Here is a 23,857-nt window from a genome sequence, read left to right as displayed (position 1 = left end):
CGCGCACTCGAGGATATGGTTTGCTTTGCTCGCGAGCCGCTCACAGAGCGAAGGCTGCAGGCGGCGAGGCGCTGAAGGGTGTGACAAGTTTGGTCTGGTCGCTCGTCAATGTGGATCATTTTGTCAGTTCCTTTTTGCTGGTATGCATGGAGTTATGGTGAGTTTGATCGAGTTTTATTGTCACTGTCCGTGATCTAAAGTGCGCTGTCGCGGTCGATTTTATAATGAATCCTTGTCAGAATTAAAAAGACAGCACGAGCTCAGCACTAGGTGTCCCACTACTTTTAAAAACAACCACGAGCCGTATTGTATTTGTTTACTAAAGCGAGAGATTTCTGAAGAGTCATGTGACAAAATGTTACTTTGAATAAGTTTTGTTGTTTGTACCTGTTTTGACTGCTATAAACCATGCCTAGGTAAAAATAAATAAATAAATACATATATAATATTTACCATTAACCATCTTATTAACCAATTAATAGCTCTATAATACTTTAAATACGCTAATGAGAGTCAATCAGGTCGCAGTGGTTGAAGAACTAAGACATTCAGTTGAAGTGAATGAACCTTAACTGATCTCATCTCACGGTATGTCTTGAAAATGAGGTTTTAATGACCTATCATTAATTGATGTTTGCTTTTCTTTAGGTAAGAGCACCTCAGTGCTATGTGGTAGTCTTCAAGAACCCCCTGCAACTAAAAAACTAGACCAGTCCTGTTTAAGGCTGTGTAGAACATGCCAGCAAAAAGCACATGAAAACTACAGGCTGATTTTTAGCCCGCATCTAGCTCGTATCCGTTTATATCCCCGGCCTCTTTGTTCGATTTGATTCACAGTTTGAAAATGCTCAAAAGTGAATCCAAAAGCGACCGAGTGCTACGGAGTGCCTCTCCTCACAGAAATGCATACAAATCAGACTTCCACTCCATCAAATGCTCTTTCGAGGGCCCATCCGTCCTTTACTCCTTTGGAGGTAGCGAGGCGCGAGGCAGACCGTCAGGGAGCCGGGTGAATGAAATCAAAAACATCTTTCTTCAAATGGATGCCCAACAGCCTCAGGACAGCACAAACCAAACCAAACCTGGAACGACTAAATTGCAACTAAGCTCCTCTTCGTACAGGTCTAGCATGGGAAGTGCCTCCAGCGTGGAATCGGGCACCTCGGACGTGGTACGAAAATCAGAGAATATTTCATTTGACAAAGTGGCACTGGCTGAGAAGTTTTCAGAGACTAGAAAGCTCTTTGAGAGTGGACTACCAACAGACAAAGGTGCGCCCGGTAGATCTGTCAGCCGATCTTCTGTGCGTAGCGTTTCAGAGGAAGGCAGGTGTGTGAAGAAGCTGACAGAAAAGACAGACCAAATTCAAGGCAAGGACAGAGGAAGGACTGAGCGTGAGACACCACAGCATAAGCATGCAGTGATGATGAAGAATGCAGGACCTATATCCAGGAGACTGGAGAGCTTCATGTTAGACAGTGACAATGAGTCCTTGTCTGGCCCATCTGTCTCAACGCGTTCCCAAAGTCCAAGTGGTCATTCCCAACCACCATCGTCCCCAAACAGTGAGCATTCAGGTCCACCTTTGTCACCAGAAAGTGACAGTTCTCCCACATCATACTCCCTGTGGCCTGACAGCCCTTTTGGCCAGGCAGATGCAAACTTAACTTCAAAAAATGAGTCCCAGTATTCGCCTACACCAGTGAATGGAGTGTGCGCAGAAGAAAGCCCTCACTGGAGTAGCCATTGCACGAACACTACAGTGGACAATGCTAATGAAACTTCAGTTTCTGTTGTCTCAACAGAACCAACTATTCTTTTTAAAAGCGAGAAGCGTCATCGTTTGTCTCTGAGCAGTGGTTCTGGCAGTCCTTCAGCGGATGGAAATGAATGTTTGGAATCGGATGTCTCCAAAGAGAAGCAACACAAGGGGGTGTTTGGCTCCCCGAGTCTGTCTACGGTCCGAGCTGAGTTAGTGGTGGTCCATAATGAATCATCAGAGGGTGAGAGCAATGAGGAAGACCGCAATGTGGATGACGTTTTTGAGGAAGTAAAGAGCGAGCAACCTCCCACAGACCTTCCTTCAGAGAAGGAGGTCCAAATCATATATCATGAAGATAAATCAGGGAGGGATTTTAGGATAGGGGAGGAGAAAAAGAAGGAGGGGATGGACGGAGCAATGTTTATAGAAAACAAGGATCAGGAAAGGCAGGAAAAATTGGCTGAGGGTAAAAGTATGCACAAAGAGGAGCAGAAGGAGGAAGAGGAAGACAAGGAGGTGAAGGCAGGACAAGATCAGGGAGAGCAAGTGCAAGAGGAACCATGTCCAGACAGTGAGATGAAAGCCAAACACGACTTGAAGGAAGAGGAGGAAAGCGGCATGCAGGATGAGCAGAGGGAAACCGAGGAGAATGTGGAAGATGATAGTGATGTGGTGAAAGAGGGATTAGACGAAGAGGATGATGAACATGATGTTGAAGTGTCTGTGGAAGAGAGGCAACAGCAAGTGAACGAGGACTCTGCTGGGAAGAGACCTTTAATATGTGGGATTGAGAATGCTGCTTTTGTGGATGACCGGGAAAATAAGTTACACTATCAGCAAAAGGGACAGCACACTGGACCAGACTCTGACCACTTCCAGGAATATGAAGAGCTTTCAGGCCTCTCTGATGAAGAAGACCTCAGCCCAAGGAGGAAGATCAGATTCTCCACTGCTCCCATCAAGGTATGGCTAACTTAACCTTGTATTTTCATGCCTCTATAAGCACTGCTTGGCAATAACAATAGGTGCACTCTGTGTAAAGTAGACATTTTGTGGAATACCTATACAATACCTCTGTCCTAGCTTACTAGCATTAACCAAAATACCTTGACAGCACTTTCTAAAGGTCTGCTTTTGTATATTGGTCAGTCCCGGCACATCCTTGTGTTGGAAAGTTTTCTTTGTGTGTTTATCTCTGTTTATCCTTCCTCTACATTTTTAAACAAGATCTCACATGCTGGTAAAAGTGTTTTGAGTACCTACATGTTGTGCAATAGTGGCAACCAAAGAGCAGGTTTTCAATAGTACTGTGTACATTAGAAGATCTGATTCTGGATCAGTAAATAGTGCACTCAAGTGTGAGGAAACAATCCACTTTTTGAATGAAGGTCCTGTTTGAGCTTGCATTAATTCAGGCATGTCATTTTTTGCCTCTGACAGTTATCGCGGAAAAAGAGACTTGGAGGAAGAACGAGAAATAGCCTTGGGTATGGTTTATTTCTGTGAGTCAAGCTCTTAGCTTGACCTGAAATAAGGGTTGAAATTGGCAAAAACTTTTTCACAGGTGGTAACCAAATGGTCGATGAAGGTTAATCCCATCTATTTGAGCTCATGTTCTGAGGGTGTAGAAAAGTAAAAGTTCTTGGAGCAGTAATGCTGATGGGCTGAGACATCAAAAAGTGATCCCATGTTCAGTGTATCAATATGATCCCATATTGATATATCTTGTGAATAGGTTCCTTAAACTGTTATTATTATTTATAAATGATCGGGCCTATGAGGAAAACTGTTTCCAGATCATTTTAATGGTAAGAGCAGTAATGCTTCACCAACGAGCTTGGGTGACTGTGGATCAGGTAGGGTTGTCCACTATCGTAGGCTTGGTGGTTCGATTCCCGGCCCACATGACTCCACGTGCCGAAGTGTCCTTGGGCAAGACACTGAACCCCAAGTTGCTCCTGATGGCAAGCTAGCGCCTTATAATGCAGCTCTGCTACCATTGGGGTGTGTGTGTGTGTGTGTGTGTGTGAATGAGAATCAGTGTAAAGCGCTTTGGAACCGCTAAGGTTAAAAGCGCTATGTAAGTGCAGACCATTTCCCAGACCATTACCAACGATTTTGCCATTTGATTGCAAATCTTTATTACTTAAAATTGACTTTGACTTGCCCTGCCTCTGTTGTTACAAATACCACAGTGGGTTCACATAGGATATTTACAGGAGATCTTATCTTAATAGCATTACTAATGCTGTCTGTTATAGTTGCTACATGGTTTAAACGACTTCCAATTCCAGCACTCCGTTTTCCCTGCTTAGAGATAGAGTTGTGCCTGAGGACTAGACCACTGAGATCCAGTGGGACTCATGGAACAACCCAACAGATAAGCATATTGTGACTCCCAACATGGGATCAGATGTGTTAGGGGCAGGGATGACATGGTAGGTTAATCGCACTGAAAAATTAAATTTCGTCTGAGGGCCCTGGAATTTATCCCTACCATCCACCCCCATTATGCTTGCCTTATGTTGTATTCAACTAAAGCTCAACTAAATGCAACTAAAGTCCGACTTCTCACTTCCTAGAGAACATAGCATGATATGGAAGCTACAAAAACTGCAAATCATTCACGGTACTGCTTTCCCAGGACTTGTGTTGAGAGATCCTGGTCTAAAATACAGCCCATGGCACTTTGTACTTTACCATTCTACCTCATTTAAGACAACTGACTCAGCTAAGTACCAAGTTTTGCTGTACCAGAAGAGGTGAAAACGCTCATTTCTGCAGCATTCATTGTCTTCAGGAATCGACTCTGACTGCCTAAACCGGGGTGTCCAACCTTATCCGCAAAGGGCCGTTGTGGCTGCAGGTTTTCATTCTGATCAAGCAGGAGCCACACCTGATTCCACCTGTTTAATCAGTTGAGCTTAGCTTTCAATAGACTCGGGTGAGGTTTGTGCTTGGTTAGAATGAGAACTCGCACCCACAACGGTCCTTTCTGGATTAGATTGGACACCCAAAAGTCATATTCCCTCAGGGCAGTTCAGGAATATTTGCAGTTGTACACAATGGCTTGCTTCACATCAATTTCTATTAAGCAATGTAACTACAGGTTTCGCCTTAGCAATAAGTGCTAACTCTCCAGATGTTGACTTTCAGTCCTTTTCGCAATATTAATTTTCCTCTGTTGATTTGTATGTATGTTTTTGCAAGGTCATGCAGTCGTCCAGATGCCAAAGCAGGGACATCCTGGGGGGGATAAGGATTGGTTGGCATCACATAGGAAGTGTATTGTTTACAAGGTCACATGACTCTGTTGGACTACTAGAAAGTGGAATACTTGAAAGGCACAGATCCTGTTTAGGAAAGAAAGACCCCTCTGTGTGTCTGTGTCTGTGTGTGTGTGTGTGTGTGTGTGTGTGTGTGTGTGTGTGTGTGTGTGTGTGTGTGTGTGTGTCTGTCTCTGTGTGTGTCTGAGTCAGATAGTCTGTCTGATTTCTATGTTAATGCACATGGACTGTAGTGTGTGTGTGAGTGTGTGTTAAGTGTGTTAACTGGTTGTAACTAATGTTAATTTTACATTTAAAAGGTGTTTTAGGAACAAAAAAAGGGGTTAGTATTTTCTTTAGTAGATAAAACATTTCCATAATATTGTACCATTTTTTTTTTCCTCTTATGGATTTAGTGTTTTTAAATTTCCTTCATTTAATTGCGATATTTATTCTAGCAGACATCTTCCATTTTGCCTTGTCTTGTCGTCTATGGCACACACTTCAGTTTCCTCTTCTTGTTCTTTTCCTGGTGTAGTGTGTAAATTTGGATTATCCTCTGATATGTATCAGTGTAAGACAGGTTAGATCAGGATGTTTGTTGAGCTGCCTGTCTTGAATGACAGAGTGTCAAGCTTTTTTTTTCTCTTTCATCTTGAGCTAAAAACAGGTTTCTCCGATGCCCTCGTAACTATTCTGTACGCGTAAACAGTTTTTCGTGCTCATTAGACTTTCAGCACCATTATTTACTGTCCAAGTCCTGTTATGTAAAATATTTCCACGAAAATACCCCTCTCACATTTTGTATTGTAAGATTACATAAGCAACCAAATACATTATATTTATATATATATATATATATATATATATATATATATATATATATATATATATATATATACACACACACACACACACACTCTGAGTGTGTCTCAGTTGCTAGAGTGAGAAGTCAAGATGTCTGGCACTAGCAGGTGGGGCTAAATCAGGCTGCTTTCTGTGCTGCTGTGGTGTAGGAGAGATTTCACCCTCGACTAGTTTCACCTCGAGTCTTGCTATGCTTATTAGCAAGCTGAATCCAGAGCCTGAGACACGGCAGTTCCTTCTTAAAAAAAAAAAAAAAACCCGCTGTGGAATCCACGCCTAATGTGTGACCTGATTACTGCGCTCACTCCTGTGTGGTTTCTCACTCTCATCTAGTTGTGCAGTTATAAATCTCATCCTTGCTTGTTTCTAAGAATAAACTGTGCCCTTTGTTTGGGAAAAGAGACATGCAGATGGAAAGAGAGACTCCTCTGTGCATGACTGCTGAAGAAAGGACATTGTTCAAAGGTGCACGGTTACTCCATGACAACCAGAAGGACTTAAACAGAAAGAGAAACAGAAAATGTTATGCATAAGACAGGGTTGGAAAAAAAAATGCAGATTGTGACGTTATAATGTTTGGGTCTGTTTGGAGAAAGTGCCGTTTTGAGATACGAGGCATTGTTGTGATGGTCCAGCTAGCAAAACTACAATGTGTCCCAAAAGCCTCCTTACATATGGGAAAGTAACACGTTTCAGCAAAAATGTCTTCAAAAATGTTCATACTTAGTCTAATGTGTTGAAATCATTCTCTTGGCTGGATCGGGAAGCTGTCGCAAGGTTGCGATGAACTTTAACAGGAAACATGGCGAGCACATCACACACGACACTGTTCCCAAACTTATTAACAAATTCAAAAAGACTGGAAGTGTTGAGGACCAACTGAGAAGTGGACGTCCACAAACATCCACTGACGAAGGCACGACCGACGTGGTGCTGGTAAACACTGTATGGAGACTTTTGGGACACTCTGTAGTATGAATAAAAAGTGGTTACTGTAATCTTTATTAACAGCTCAACAAGGCCTAAACTTTACAGTGACCTCAAATGTACCTTATCAAAGTTTTGAGACAATTAGTAAGTGAATTATTTTAACAGCAGTGAAATTCTGTCAAATCAAAGCATTTTCATAGAAAGTCCATATTTCTCACTACGGTTATTAAATAGAAATGACAAAACGTAATGTTTCAGGTTTGGGTTTTAAATGCACACTGTGATCACATTCCTGATCATGGCTGTGGAGCCTTGACTGTGTACGTTTCGCTATAGTTTTGGCAGTTCAATCTTTCCACCCAGTGTATTGTTTTATATGGATTACAGTCAGGATGGCAATAATAATGGGCTTGACTTACTGTAAGAGACTAAGGAGAAAGAGAAAAAAGGGAGTGGCCTGGTTGTGCCACTCTGGACTGGTAACTGATTTGTAGTCAGTGTGTTTCCTTTATTAGTTCCTTGCAGGCAAAGATTGTTGCTTGCATGAGGAGTGTGCGCACACACACACACACACACACACACACACACACACACACACACACACACACACTCACTATCTGATCTGCTTTAGTCTGCCAAATTAAACATACCTAGGCCTATGTTTAATAGAGCCGTTCAGTCAAACATGCTTATAGTAAATACTAAATTCCGAGGCTAAAATGGCAGTTGGGGTTTCCTTTTTGTTTCCGGAAGGATTTCTCTATATCTGTGCTCCTTAAAGTTGGGCCTGGGGTCGAGGTCAAACGATAGACATTGGTATTAATAAAATCCACTAATAAAATCCAATAAAATCCAATTGAGTAGTACCTGCCAAGTACTGATTAATTAACAGAGTTTTTAAAATGAATATTGAATGAAAACACAACACACACAGTAAAATATTGTAGAACTTTATTACAAAAATGAAATGTACTGACTGTGCCATGAAACTGTACTGTAGTTTTTTTTTAATGAAACAAATATGAATATATATTACAGTAAATAAAATATACATTCAAACTAAAAAAATAAAAAAAAAGAACACCCCAAATAAATATAAATAATAAACAAGTGAGACATCCAAAATTAATCAAAAACACTTCAAATAACACAACAAAATCAGTCAGTGAGTTTTTATTTCGCTAGAGGCCCTTCTCGTACTCTATAATGAAAGCGGACCCTTCTCAGCCGCTCCACAACAGACGCAACTAGGAAAAAATATCGGTGTGGATTTCAATAACCGATCGTTCCAGGAACCGCTTCTCAATGCAGATTAATCAGCAAAACCAATCATTTGGTCAGCCTCTAATCCGAGGAGCTTGGGGGTTTGTGGTTACAGTGGTGGAAACCACAGCCCTGTTATCAAAGTTATGCTTAGAAATAATCAGTATTGAAAGGGTCCATGATCTTTAAAAAAAAAAAAAAAAAAATTTTTAAACAGTTAAAAGGACTCCTGGCTATAAAACGTTTGAGAACCCCTGGTCTAGATTAATCATTTGTTAATCAAAAACTAATTTGGGTCACATTGAACTGTCATTGTCTGACTTAATCATTATGGGATTCAAATAACGCTCTGTGTGTGTGTGTGTGTGCGCACGTTCGCTCCGCAGGTGTTCAGTACATATTCCAATGATGAATACGATCGCAGAAATGAAGAGGTTGACCCCGTATCCGCTTCAGCCGAGTACGAGCTGGAGAAGAGGGTGGAGAAAATGGACGTCTTCCCAGTGGAAATTCAGAAAGGTAAGGTATGAAAAAACACCTTGTAACTTGGTGAGTGAAAAGCCGGGCTTGGTTTGGTCACTACTGTCTGTTTTGGGTATCATGGGAAATTAGATTTATCAGGTGCAGGGAAATAACCTTCTTTGAAAATAGGTGATCATCTGGAATTCCAGTTATGGACTAGACCACAGAAATTCTTAAGTGGAGAAAAAAATGCATTTAAGAGAGCGAACCCCATTTTATCCCAATCTCTACTGTGAATGAGATTTCACTTCCAGTGATCATTATGGGATGGATATTTTCATCATCTTTTGGATCTTGGCACTTGAGTATATAATCATTCTTCCATATGTGCACTGGTTTTGTTTTGTTTTTTTGTTTTTTTCTACATGTATTGGCTTATTGTTTGTATTGTATATTATATACTTTCCATTATATATTTGTTAACCTTAATTTTCTGAAACATAGTTATGCACAGAATTGTATTCTCTTCAGTGTAGCTATCCTGTGTGTATTGGTTTGTTGGAACAGGAGATGAAGGTCTGGGGATCAGTATAATAGGAATGGGCGTAGGAGCCGATCAAGGTCTGGAGAAACTCGGCATCTTTGTCAAAACCATCACCGAGAAAGGAGCAGCTCAGCGTGATGGCCGGTACCTAACCCAAGTCTTAAGTTTCTATGCAACAATGCTAATAATGTGTTAGGGAAATATTGCGGGCCAATTCCTACTAGCTGCTAATTCATATATATTGCCCAGCTTTTAATTTATTGATCATTTTGAGACTAAATTAAATATGATAAGTCAATCATTTTTTCCAGTATTAGAGTCAACGATCAGATCGTGGAGGTGGATGGGATCAGCCTCGTAGGAGTCACCCAACTGTTCGCTGCCACTGTACTGAAGAACACCAAAGGACTCGTGAAGTAAGAACACGCATATAAACATGACTGAGCTCAAAAATACATAATGAATCAATCATTTACTGTTAAGGAATTCATGGGGAGGTCCATTTATCGTCAGAGCTTCATTATTCATCAGTGCCTTTTTATTGTGACCTCTTAACTGTAGTGTCTGGTTTTAGTGGTCATAGATCGTAGGGCGTGGTTGTGTTTGTTCACTGATAGTGCACACTGAGACAGGGAGATCAGTTAATGATTTATTACACTTATCTCTTCTATGTGCCTTTACTGCTACCGATAAAGGGACAGAGAACCTAGAGCACGCCAGGAACTGGTAGATAGACTAGTTTTAGTCTTGTACTATTAAAAGTCAAATAAAATAAGAGCTTTTCCACATTGTTTTGGTGAAATATATGTATACATTACAGGTAGAAAAACTCAACTGGCCAAAACTGGAGTTTCAGCTCTCTGTGTCCAAATGCAGGTTTCTGATTGGCCGAGAAAAGCCAGGGGTCGAGAGTGAAGTAGCTCGATTAATCAGTGAAACTCTGGAGCAAGAAAAGAGCCCACAAAAACAGGTCCAACAAGATGACGACACTGACGACCAGGAAGCAGACAGTGGAGAAGATATCCCCCAACCTCAAGAAGCTCAGCCTGAAGACCAAACAAGTCACATCCTACAGGAACATGATCACGTCAAGCTAGAAGACCAGCTACTAGCAGGAGAAACGAACAAGAACACTATGAAGGAGGTAAGAGAGAGACAGTAATGATTGATAGGGCAAGAGGCATCGCCATAAATGATGGGCTTGTTTGATGACTCGTTTACATTAGATCTTTTCAGCAGTATCTGATTCGTTTGCATTGTTTGGTGCCATAATACAGGATGGAGAGACTCAAGTGGAAGAGAAGAAGGAGGAGGAGAAAGAAGACGACACAACCTTCGATTTGGCTCAGGAAGTGTTTGCACATCTGAAGAATCAAGGCATCGTTATTCCAGAGGACATTAATTACACCGAGCTGGACCAAACATTCAAAGAGGTATTATGCAGGAAAATTGTATAATTGGATGCTGAGATTAAACTCTTACTGTGTTAAATGTGAGGTCATTAACATTTAAGTCAAAAGAAGTTTTCTTATAAGCTTAAAAATGGCTAGCTTCAGCTAACTTCCTACTGCAATAACTACAATGCCATTTCAAACCTAACTAAACCTGATATTCATACTGAACAATACATACTGGAGAAAATTAGCATTTATGCGCTATGCTAAACTGGTAATCATTCCTTTCCTTTACTTGTTAGCAACAGTTGTCTTGTGCCTTCAGCGCAAAGCAATAAAAAAAGCTAACTTTGCACAGGAAACATGTTTGGGATGAATTTGGTGAGTGGGGACAATTGTGTGCATTTGATTTATATGAACAAATTTATTGGCATTAGTACCAAAATTAATATGTCTAAGAATGTAATAACAATAAAAATAACAATAGGGTTGAAAGTAATTCCCCTTGGCTAATGCATGACTTCCAATGTAAGCTTTCTTTAATACTCTCTATGCTAAATCTATCTCTCTTACAGCTCCAAATGAAGCACAACACAACTATGCTGGAGCTGAAGCAGATGAAGGAAAAGGTAAGCAGAATCTCTGCCATGCCCTCTGTGTTCATCTGTAGCTGCAAAACACTGTGTCTGTACGTGTTTCTGTAGCTGCGAGTGTGTGATGCCGAGCGCTTAGCCTGGGAGGCTCGAGGCACATCTCTGGAGAAGAGTGTGAACGAGAGCAGAGAGAGAATAGAGAAGTTGGAGAAATACTGGCTTGATGCTCAGGCTCTCTGCAAGACCATCAACCAGCGACTCAGCGAGGCTCAGAGCCAGCACGAGTCGCTGCAGGTCAAATACGACAAAACCAACACACTACTACAACAGCACAAGGACCGGTACTGCATACACTTATGTTCAAATATAATAAAGTAATGGCACCCTGACATTGTACACTGGACCATTCTTGTAATGGTTGCACTATGTAGAATAGTCAAGTGATTTCTACAGGATCTAAATTTTCCATGCTAATTGGTGGCTTTTATACTATTTGGTATTTAAAATAAAATGGACAGAGTCTCTTTGCACCTGGGTGAAAATAGCATTGGCCAAACAGAATAGCACTCTGAAATGACTATTGTCCTTATTTAGTAACATTAGCTAAGGCAGCCATCTAACTAAATACAGCAGTGCACTAATGTTGCCAGTATTTAGCTTAGATAATATTGTTGAACTTTTTATAACTTATTATAACCATCTACATTTACTAGCTAGTCATGTTTGCCAATTAGCTAGTTAATGCTACTCCTAATTAAGCAAATCCTGAAGATCCAGATGGGGATCCAGATGGGGATCTTCAGAAGATCCTGAAGATCCCCATACCTAGGCCCATCATCTGTTTTGTTGGTCATCCCTATACACCACTGGCCCAATCTTGGTTTGCTACCAGACCAAAATTTTAAATATTGTATCAGCATTGGCAAAGTGGATTTAAACATAGTTGAAAGTCTTATCAAATGGTTGGACCATTATTGGCAAGATGGATTTAAAGGTGGCCCAACAGCCAAAATTACATTGGACCAATGTGGGCAAAGATTTACAGTTGACTCAACAAACAAAATGACATTGGGTCAGCATTACAAAGGTGGATTTAAAATTCACCCAGCAGACAAAATAACACTGGGTCAACGTTGGCAAGGCAGATTTAAACGTAGCTAAAAATCTATTGGCCCTTTTGGCCAAACAGACATTATATTGGGCTATCACTTGAACCAAACATTGGCCCAACAAATTGGTATCTTGGGGCTGACTATTATATAAATTTATTTTGTATAGCTATTATATAAGTAGTCAAGGTTGCTAGCAATATTTCTAACTTTAGGCATTGATATAGAGTAAATCAGCAGTCAGTGTTGCCAACAAGCTAGCTATTAGGCTAACTGTAGTATAATTATAACAGTGAAACAGATTTGTTAGCAAGCTCTCTAATAGTAGGCTAGTATATTGTGTATACTAGAAGCCAAGGCCACTAGAAAGAGTTGATATCAAGCCTAACCTCCTAGAGTTTAGGTAATGACTGCTGCAGGGTTAATATCAGCAATGGTTAAATTAGGTGCAAATAGTATAGCTTTTTACTTTTGCAAGTAGCCTGTGCTTTATAAATGTAACTAAAACTCTCAGAAATACAAGTTAACACTCACAAGCTAATTAGCGTTCGATTTTCATAACACTTACAGCTATTGACATTGTTAGCAGAATTCAATTTTTTTTTTTTTGATTGAACAGTTTTTTTTATTTACATAGAACATTTCTTCTAAAGTGGCATTTCTTCTCATCGTGCCAGAAGTCACAAGATATTTCTTTCATTATAGTGGTATTTATTATTTAAAGATTTTCCTCTTCCATTATCATTGAGATTGAAGCGAAACTCTGTTTTGCTTGTTTCAGCTCACTAGCCTTTTGGATCTGAAGAGGCCTTTGGGTAGCTTCTAAAGTCTAAAAGAGTGGAAAAGGCCTTGAATAATTAATTGATTTGAGTGCGAGCGAGTTTAATTGTGCTCCATTTGCAGGGAGGCTGAGTTTATGAAGAGAGAGGAGGATTTGAAGAGACTTCTAGAGGAAAGAGAGAGGGATTATAAGAAGACTCTGAGAAAGCTTCATGAACAGGTAAATCTGAGATTAGTGTGGAAGTGTGCTAAGCCTCGGGTATAATATAGACAGAGAGCCATCACTAGATGATATGATGCTAATTTGTGATTTTAAATTACAGCGTTTCTAAGGACTAGGATTAATATTTGTCTGCAACATTTTAATAATTGTGAAATTTTGTGACTTAGCATCATTGTTGTGCAGTGTGAGTGGTCATGTAAGAATTTATACCACAGCATTGTTGAATCAGCTGAAAGCTGATTGGTCATGTTGGTTAATTTTCTATAGCAGCAGCTCTGACAGTGGTTGTGGTAATGCACTTCTTCTAATATATTAGCATTTCTGCCACAGGTAAGTCTTCAGAACAGAGGACGTTCTGCTTCTTGGTTTCTTACTCATACCTCCACCACTAGGTTGTCGAAGCGTTCTGTTTTCAGGTTGTCCGTGCATGCGAACATCCGAGATATTCGTTAGTGTAATATCTCACGAATGAATGTTTGTAGGCTTTATATGGAATTATCATTGTAACAAGCAGATGAACTGATTGGATTTTGGATTTGATTCGAACAAGGTCAAGCTCACAGCAAGGTCAGATGGTTGAAATGTGTCCGTTTTTCTTCAATAGCGTCCTTGCTGTTTGAAGTATATTTTCAGGGTATTTCAGGCATAGAGATTTGTAGCTAGAAGGGTTAGACTTGTTGGTGGATGAGGCATCCTCTTTTTCCAAATTGTCCAATGTGTGAACCCATTGCGATTGTGCCCTGTGATATGTTGGCACCCCGTCCAGGGTGTACCCCCGCCTTTTGCCCAGAGTTCCCTGGGATAGGCTCCAGGCTCCCTACAACCCTGTGTAGGATAAGCGGTATGGAAAATAGATGGATGATGTTTACATTTTGTCTCTCTATTGGTCCTCAGGTTGCTGTTTTGGAAGGTCGAGTGAGTTCGGATCAGCCTGAGGAGTCCTGCAGTCCTGCAGTAGAGAGCCAGCAGAGCAGCCCCACCTCGGGATCCTCAGATAGGAATGAACACGCTTCAGACTGCCTCGTCCACGGTAGTGCAGAACCATTACCGTGTCTTACATTCTCATTTATGAGGCAGCTTTGCCCAAAACATCCTCACCCTTTTGCATCAACAGGATTACAGACTGTGTTATGGTAGTGTGGTTTGCTCACAGAGTGCACTACGAACTCTTACTACACCTTAGAGATTTTTGTTTTTTGTTTTTGTGTACTTTTTTTGCCGAAGTACTCTATAAAATATTACAGAGTGTCCATCTCAGTGGCTTGATACTTTGCTATGCTGACAACCCAAATTTGCTCCTAGTTTGCACTGCAAATAATGGCCGCTGTAGCAATAATAAGCAGATCATAATGTAACGTGTCACTCCTCAGATGCAGGCTTTGGAGAGGCGGTGCCCCGGACGGATCGTCTTGACTGCAGCGCTTACAGGGCCAAAGCCAGGCTCGCCCAAGGAGTCCAGCGCAAAAGGCCATCTCGAAACAAACTCCGAGAGTCCGCTAAGAGCACACAGTCCTCCATTCAACCTCAGGTGACTTCCAGGATATCGCTGAGCCTGTTTATAACTGGTCATTTAATGCAGTTTGTATTAGGATTCTCTCACTTGTAGTCAAATGTGTTTAGGTTCGGCTAGATTAATATCAGAATGTGTGTTCCGTGCAAATCGGTTCCTCACACGTTATAAAAATATGTTTGCTTTGAAGATCGCATTGATTTTTCCCAAAACTATTATAGTGTGTATAATACTACATTATAGGATCTCTAGTATTTTCACTGTTGTCTGTTATAGTATGGTATATTATTATAGTATTTTCATTGTTGTCTGTTATAGTATGGTATATTATTATAGTATTTTCATTGTTGGCTTTTATTATAGTATTGTGGTTGTTGTCTGTTTTAGTATTATAGTATATTATAGTATTTTGACTGTTGTCTGTTTTAGTATTATGGAATTTTGACAGTTGCCTATTGTAGCATAATAGTATTCTAGTACTGTAGATTATAGTATTTTAAATGACTGTTATAGTATCTTATAGCATTATAGTACATTATGGTGTATTATAGTATTTTGATAGTTGCCTGTTATAGTATAATAGTATTCTAGTGTAGAACAGTATTTAGATTGTTGTCTGTTGTAATATAGTGTAATATTATAGTATTTTGTTTGCTGCCTATTATAATATATTATAGTATAGTATTTCGATGGTTGCCTATTATAGTATAATAGTATTCTAGTATATTATAGTATTTTAAATGTTGTCTGTTATAGTATATTATAGTATTTTGACTATTGTCTGTTTTAGTATTATAGAATTTTGACAGTTGCCTATTGTAGTATAATAGTATTCTAGTACTGTAGATTATAGTATTTTAAATGTTGTCTGTTGTAGTATCTTTTAGCATTATAGTACATTATGGTATATTATAGTATTTTGATTGCTGCCTATTATAGTATATTATTTTTATAGTTGCCTATTATAGTTGAATAGTATTCCATTATGTTATAGTATTGTATTTTGACTGTTGACATTGTAGTATAGTATTTTGAATGTTGTCTGTTATAGTACAGTGTATTGTAGTACATTATGCTATCTAATAGTATTGTAATATATTGATTGTTGCCTTTCATAGTATTACTTCAGTGCTTTAATTCCAGTGATTATTTCAAACATATAAGGCTGTTAAATTTCATTCTTTATTTCTTTCCGTAGCAAGAAGAGAGTATAAACGATAACGATATTGAAACTAACCGGAGACGATCCTACTTGGAGAGCCTCACCATACCTGTACCCAGTGCACAACCAGGCTACGAGCAAAGGAGTGAGTTTCAAGGCAGGACGAGGCCTGGAGGAGAAAGAGGAGGTGATCTGTCTAGCTCTCCCTCCCTTCAGGGTCTTCTGCCTCATGGAGAAGGCAGTACAAGGTCTAGCCTGTCTCCTCCTAAAGACTCGTCTACACCTCACTCTCCCACGTCCAGCCAGTCATCCACCGGCCTGCTCCACAACCTCCGTAACAAGAGGTACAAGAAGAAGGAGAGCAGCCAGAGCAGGAAGAGCAAAGGTGTAGCATCACTTAAATCTATTCATTTTTGATCATGTAAACCTATTGACTTTTGGACTGTCTTTGAGATGTATATTGTAATATTACAGTGATTTTAGGAAAGCAGATTAGCACTGATGCTTGTTTTAATGAAGAACAAAAACACTTTAGGATCTGCTATAATAGGAAATAAACCAAGATGCTGCTGTGATGTGTTCCATCACAAAGTGGGATTATGTTACCAAACCAAAGTTGATTTATTTTCCTATAACAGCACACCCTGAAGTGTTTTCTTTCTGCTTATACCACAGCAATTCATCAACAATTGCATTAGTTCTCTTTTGAAGTTTAAGACCAATAAAAAAGCTCATGTTACAGAGAAACCAGAAAGCACTGTTCAAACTCCTCTTTTCTGAAGACTTTCTTGTGGTGGAAAACTTACAAGAACTGACACTGGAGACTCCTTCCATAAATGTTAAACAAATGACTCCTTACAGAAAAAGCCATGCCAAAGATTATACATTATTCTTTCATAAATAACACAATTTTCAACCCATTTATAATTAAACTTAAACTATGCGGAGCGTCCGTCGTACAGTTCTTTTGTGAAATAGCTGTTGCTATAGATACGACAACATATTAGAACGATCACATGTGATTTGCCTTTCGGCCAGGAATCCGGTCGAAGCTGCAGTTAGAGAAACTTAATCAACACTACCTGACCAATCAGAATCGAGAACTCAACAGCGCTGTGGGATAAGCTAAATAATCAAATTGCTCTTTTTATATGACAAAATTCCCAATGTTAAATCGACACCTTTAGTGTTTGTATAAAGTCCAGCTCAACCCAAACGAGCGTTAAGAGAACACTGCGTGATAAATAAATCTTTTCTCACAGATGAGGAGAGTGACAGCTCAACGTCAAGAATGTCCAAGAGAAGATTTCCAGATTTTGGGTAACACTCAAGATCTTTCAATCACCATATATATGTAAATATATAGTACATGTTCATTGTGTTAATTTTTTTTAATGATTTTTTTCATTAGTGGTCTGCGCAAATCCGGTGGGAAAGGCCGCAAGCAAGAAAAGGAGGCCCAGCGGGGTTCGGTAGGGAGCAGGTAGCGTTTTTTTCCCCTCCTCTGTTTTAATCCTGTTTTGCATTATTTCTCTATATCATATAAAATCTGCCGCTTCTCTTTACTAAGTAATATTTAGTGCCACTTTATTTGCGCTGATTTCTCGTGTCTAAACGCAGGAGCTCCAGAGAGCTGGTGGACGAATCCAGCGGAAATGCCTCTCCCTCCGACTCTGTATCCTCCATCCCATCCTGCATGCCTTTTTCCTGGTTCGGAGACCGGGAGAGATCTAGAGACAGGGAGCGAGCGAAAGAGCAGTCGCTGTCCAGCTGCAGTCTCCCCCATAGTCCTACAGAAGGACACGCGGAGGACGGAACGGAACGAAGGAATAAGGTGAGAAATTGACGAGTCAGGATTGGCTGCTTTGATTTAGCGTGTGTGAAGTGCACAAAAACACCTGCAGTAAGCCGGCATTCGTGTAACATTACATAGTGCTGTTGGGTTCTCGGTTGGTTGGAAGGTATTAACTGATTTTCTATAACAGCAGCTCTGACAGTAGAGCAATTCAAATCACAGGTTTAGATTAATGCACTTGTTGAAATACGTTATTGTTTCTATAGTAATAAGTTGACGAAATGATTTATAAATAACAGGTCCTATGACAGCACACCTACCTTATTGGGTTTTTTTGGGGGGGGTTTTCATGTTACAGCATGTGTAAACATTTAGCCAGCCTTATCATGTGACAGATGAACATTCATTTCCTGTTTGTGAAACATCACAGCTTGTCCCAGTGACTGGCCACACCCACAAACATGCAGGTCCTACACAACCAAAGTAGACAAAGAAAATGAGCAAAATGAGCGACTTAGCTACCTGAAAATGCGCACATTGAACGCAGAACAACCATAAAAATGATCAATTGAGGCGTGATGGCAGAAAAGTGGCTCTCTGCAGGAACGAGGAACAAAAGATGCTCACAAAAAGACCACTAGTTTGCAGGACTTGCTGGACGACATCTCGCACATCGCACTCTCTTCTCATGCATTTCTCTGAACTGTCAATCTGCTCATACTTTTAAGATTAAGGTTTAAGATTCTTCACCAACTACCTCACGCATTTAATATAATCAAATTGTTCATGTTCAGTGATATGATGGCTTTAGAGTATACAGTGTTTCCAGTCAGATAGCCTCTTGATTTAATGGCTAAGTTGTTCATTTGGTGAATCATTTTGTTAAACTCTTCTTTGAACTCGCACACTCCTTAGATTTGGTACAGCATGAAATCATTTTCAGAGCATCATAAGCGCCTTCGATAGACCCAGTGTAGCAAACTAACACGTCTCACTCATTTGTCATAGAGGATATTAGTGTGTTATGTGGAGTAGGCATAGTTGAAACCTCTGGTACATTTAGTCACCACAGACGGTCTCCACGAATGTACCGCAAACGTTGTGCATGTGTAGCAGTGTTACCTTATGAAATAGTGCCACTCTGTTACAGTTGGTACCAATTTTAACAATTACACCTAGTGTCCTAGGACAGGGCGCGTTGTCATTCTACTAAAACTAAAAATTCAGCACTCTGAGGTTAGAGTATTCTTAAATTTGGGGGGAAACGTGAACCGTTCTTTGCTTGTTCATGCCAAATTCATTAGATATTTTATTCTATTCTTGTTTGTACACGTTCGTTTGTGTGTGTGTGTGTGTCCTGTCCTGCCGTGTCCTGTCCTGGCCACTGCAGAGCTTCGATTTGAATGCCAGCAGTCCTCGCTCTGCCCTGGCGTCTTTATTGAGTGAACCTCGTACACGAGGACACTCCCAGAAGCCCGTCTTCTCGTCCTGCGAGGTGAGCGACCCCAGGGGTCACACGGTCGCTGCAGCATCGTCAGTTATGGATAACCTGTCGCTGTTTGTATCCCAGATCAGGGGTGCTCAACCCACTCCTCAATGCTAGTCTATATATTTATATGTAGTTCTCCAGTAGCTCCAAATACCAGGCATTGAGCCAGTCAATTATCCCTTTCTGACATGACTAGGTTGAGAGTCAAGGTTATACAGTCTTGATTTATCAGAAAGACTTGCTGTTTTATGGTAAAGGTCATGTGTTGGACTTGTAAGTGGAAGGCCTTCATGTGTGTGTGTGTGGAAAGACAAAGATTGATATATATATATATATATATATATATATATATATATATATATATATATATATATATATATATATATATATATATATATATATATATATATATTGAGGGCCTGTTTACGGCGGAGGACTGTCTTGATTTACTTTTATACACAACATCCATATTGCATGTGGTAAACTTGCCAGTTTACAAGAGCAAGATTGCCTGTGTAACCTATAAACGCTGCAGTCGTTATTCTGTTAAGATCAGCCTGCTGAAGTGTTTCCTGTAAGTCACAGGTGGATGGTCTCCATGTACAAATCTCATTGAATATGATATGAAAGGTTACGATTTCTCTTAATGTCAGCATTCTGTGGGTTTAGTATGTAAAATGTTGATTGTGACTCAATGCTTCACCCAGGCAGAAAGGTGTAAGGTACAGAAAGGAGTGTTCAGATTACTATCTTCCTTGTATCAGTCTATTTGCTCCCTCACTCTTGCTCGCGCTTTCTATGGCCTCATTCTTGACTGTGCTCTAGATTCGACTTGTCCCAATAATTTTTTTTTTTTATGGAACTGCAGTAACACGATTGCAGTATTTACACAGCTCACAGTTAACTGAGCTATTGCAGAACTGCCCTGGCTTTTGTAAGAATATGTTAGTACATTTTAGATTTTCTATCTGCTGCCACGCTATACCATGCAGCTATTAAAAAGATCGCAGTCTGCTGTTTTGTTAACAAACTACAGATTGTTGGAAATGAGATCAGTCACACAAGCTTTAGATGGTGATGTTGACACGTTTTTAGCCTTCGGATTCAAAAAGTCTAAATATACCTGCATTATCTCTGTAATTCGTTTCAATTAACGATAACTTCCACTTTCTTCCCCAGAAAATATTCTCTTTATATTCAGCTGTGTGTGGTGTCCACGTTATCTTGGCTGGCATATTATGGATGTAACCAAATATGAGCGCATTATCAAGAATGAAAAGATAATGTGTTCATTTTTTCACACGAATACAAGTGGCTGCACAGTGGATTTACAGCATTCGTTCCTTTCATCTTTAGTAACTGCCTGATCAGGGTTGCGATGGTTTAGATTAGAGTGGTAGTTTGTTTATATTTTGAGAAATAGAACCAACTCAATTTGTTAGTAAGTAGAGGTCGACCGATCAATCGGCACCAATAACCGATCGCTGGAACTATCGGTTATCAGCAAAATTCGTCCTTTGCGGAGCAGCTGAGAAGGGTCTGCTGTCGTTATACAGTATGAGAGCGGCCTCTAGAGGCGAAATAAAAACTATCACTGACAAATTTTGTTGTGTTATTTGAAGTGGTTTTTTTGTGTGTGTTTTTTTTTTTTTTATTTCATTTTGGATCTCTCTTTTTTTTGTTATTTGTTGTTTGGACTGTTACTTTTTGGTTCAGTTTAAAGGTATATATTTTATTTACGTTATTTAGTTAATATATATTAATATTTATATATTATTTCATTTAAAAAGTACATTACATTTTCATGGATATATCGATAGGTACTGCCCAACTTAGTTATCGGTAACGGTAAAATCCACTATCGGTCGACCTCTGAAAGTATTTCTGCCATGTAGAAGCAAAAATATTATTATTAATATGATTGTTGGTGTTCCTGAACTTCAGTTATTGTGTAAAACTAATACTAGGGATTATTCATCCCTAGGTTTAGGGTTGTTAAACTTTTAGGGTTAGTCTGATTTTTCAAATAAAAATGAAGGCAGCGACATTAGTAATAAGCACAGGCTTGTAGCTTGAAAAACTTGTGAAAATGGTGTAGGTTAAACATTGTATATCCACAGCATGTCCTAAATTCTTTATGCAAATCAAGATGAGTTGTGTATACGTGAAGGCTTATCATACCTGTGTTCTTATTCAGACCCTCGATGATGAGCCTGCTCCTGTCACAAGGCAACACTTGTGGCAGAACCGCCCCCTTTCAGAGTGGACCAATCAGCAGGTGTGTCTCTGGTTGATGGGCATGAGCATGGACCAGTACATAGCCGAGTTTACTGCAAAAGGTGTTGACGGAAAACGTCTGGCTGTTTTGGACAGCAGTAAACTCAAGGTGGGAATTCATTAAATATATTCTCTTCATTCTAACGTGCAGGCATAGCAAGTGTTAGATGAAGTGCAACAATGTGTAATGATTTTGTTGTAGGAGCTGGGGGTGTCGAGTCAGAGAGATCGCTCCACCATTAAGAGGAAGCTAAGAGACATGAAGAAGACACAGGAAAGGTTGGAGAAGCAACGGGCAAAAAAGGAGAAGGAGGTCCGGCTGAGTGGCGGTGGTAAACCTGCTAATCTTGAATCTGCCTGCTGAATCGAAATCGGCAAAAAACTTTGCACTTCAGGGAAAATCCCCCGAACTGGGAAACACGGACATTCCCAGTAGGATGACATGTACGTCATGCGTGTGTGTGCATGCACTGCAAGTCACTGGATAAGATGGGAATAGGAACCCACTCAATTGGAAGTAACTTAGATTCTTCTAGCACTTAACAGTTCCTCTGGTTAAGTAAAAAATATTTTGTATGATATTTAATCATAGTTTTATATTTTAGGACTTGATTCATCACCTCCAGACTTAAGACACAAGGTATCTTAATTACACTGCTGCTGTTTTGAATCGATTCTTGTGTTCCACCTAAATGAATTTGTTTAAGTTTATACTGCCCATGCAGAGTCTCATAGTCTCTTGACTGATAATGTCCTGATTTTGGCTAAGTGACAAGTGTTCCTCGGTCAACAAACGTGAGACTCGCGTTACCTTTCAGCATATCACACACCGAGGTATACGACATCACCATTGTCCCGTTTGCTCACTCACTTGACTTGATTGTATGCTTAGCATAAAATATTACATATAATTACACAATATAATAGTAGGAAAACACAAACGAAGCTTGCTAGCACTACAACAATGGTACTTCTTTTAGCTAACGTTAAAAAAACGCTAAGTAGCTAAGGAGCTGAATTATATTGTGTAATTAAAACCAGGAGGCATGTTTCCTAGCAAGAATGTTAACATTAGGTAGATTACAGAACATTAGGTAGTTAAAATCAAAAGCTACATTTGTTTATAGCTCCATTGTGTCTACATACTAAAGAAAACCAATATATTTGCACATGCAGGTTGGGCCTAAAATTGAGCCCTGGGGTACCCCAGATGCTTATCATAGGCTAAACTATTATGATGATGTCATGTCCGGTGAAATCTCTGGTTGGCTGATCAAATGAAACCTAAGCTGCACCCATGTTGAGCCAGTGATGCTGGGACATATACAAAATCTAGAGTGGCAGTCCCTATTTATTCACACTGGAGGGCAGCAGTGTAACTGAGGTGTTCCATACAGAACTACTACTATCAGGGCTGGCATTCACAAAGATTTTCCAAGTAAAACTGCTTCTATTGGGTCTGTCTTAATGTCCATAACTGCCATAAACAGGGATTTTATCGTGTCTGATTTTAACATTAATCTGTAGCAAAAGTCTTCGTTACGAAGCACGCGCGCGCACACACACACACACACACACACACACACACACACACACACACGCGTGCTTTGCTGAGCAAACCTACTGAGGAAATTGAGTGCGCACTTTTAAGTATGTACATCACCTCCCTTACTATACACTTTGTCTTTTTACTTTTTTTAAAAAAAAAATCTGCTTATTTTTATCGTCAGCTGTAAATAATGAGGCAATGGTGTCAGTGGAATTGTGTCAGGAAGAAAGGTCTTCAATGTCTTTTATGCCACAGATGGTTTTAACTGTGTAACAATAAATAAAAAGTATTTTACATGAACTGCCGATCTGTTTAATTCCGTTTCTTTCTCACACTTAATCAGGGAAAAATCATTTTTATGGTACTGTTTTTTTTATTAGGGGGCCAAGCACCGAAGGTGGCGACGGTGTCTATGGCAGCCCATAATGCCGTCTGGTAAAAAGTTGTGAAATTTGGCACGCTGATTGGGAAGGATCTAAGGAACATTCAGACCAAATTGGTTCAAGTGCTGCCAAGGCTCTAGCGCCACCATCGGGTCAAATTTGAGCTTAATTTGGAAGTACGTTTATGGTCATAACTTTTGAACCGTGAGTCCAAAATGTAAAAGCCAAGCAGCCCTGTATACCCTGGGTCGAGATGAGTTCAACAGCTATACGACAAATACGTCACCAAATTTGACTCACATCATCATCTTGAGACCTGCTTGAACAAAAATTTTCAAAGGATGTTTGGTGCAGATACTTGCACAAAGTGGAGAGGGGAAAAAAAGGCCCAGACTGATGAGAAAAACATAAACGTCTCGGATGGTTTTAAATTGCAAGAAGAAAAACTGTTTAAGTCAGAGCAGTACCAGTCATGACCACAGGTCAAAGTAGGAACAGA

The 23,857-nt window shown here is 39.9% G+C and overlaps 1 protein-coding gene across 2 annotated transcripts; it reads left to right on the top strand.

The window, feature by feature from the left end:
* On the top strand, positions 1 to 23,280 carry ppp1r9alb (protein phosphatase 1 regulatory subunit 9A-like B). 2 transcript variants are annotated; one of them, XM_017457435.3, is made up of 19 exons: positions 1 to 157; positions 649 to 2,725; positions 8,475 to 8,607; positions 9,118 to 9,238; positions 9,406 to 9,510; positions 9,971 to 10,238; positions 10,372 to 10,527; positions 11,064 to 11,117; positions 11,193 to 11,422; positions 13,094 to 13,190; positions 14,088 to 14,223; positions 14,564 to 14,721; positions 15,902 to 16,250; positions 17,128 to 17,185; positions 17,277 to 17,348; positions 17,486 to 17,699; positions 19,051 to 19,155; positions 21,347 to 21,535; positions 21,629 to 23,280. In XM_017457435.3, exons 2-19 carry the CDS (start codon positions 845 to 847, stop codon positions 21,788 to 21,790), a joined length of 4,488 nt encoding a protein of 1,495 aa, XP_017312924.1. In that variant the 5' UTR covers positions 1 to 157; positions 649 to 844; the 3' UTR covers positions 21,791 to 23,280. The 2 variants fall into 2 exon arrangements, with proteins under 2 accessions (XP_017312924.1, XP_017312926.1); XM_017457437.3 differs by lacking the exon at positions 19,051 to 19,155.
* Positions 23,281 to 23,857: the final 577 nt, after the last annotated feature.

Source organism: Ictalurus punctatus, chromosome 26 (assembly GCF_001660625.3).
Source record: "Ictalurus punctatus breed USDA103 chromosome 26, Coco_2.0, whole genome shotgun sequence".
Taxonomy (NCBI): domain Eukaryota; kingdom Metazoa; phylum Chordata; class Actinopteri; order Siluriformes; family Ictaluridae; genus Ictalurus; species Ictalurus punctatus.
The sequence above is the reverse complement of the archived record's forward strand: the minus strand, read 5'-3'. Positions and strand labels throughout refer to the sequence as shown.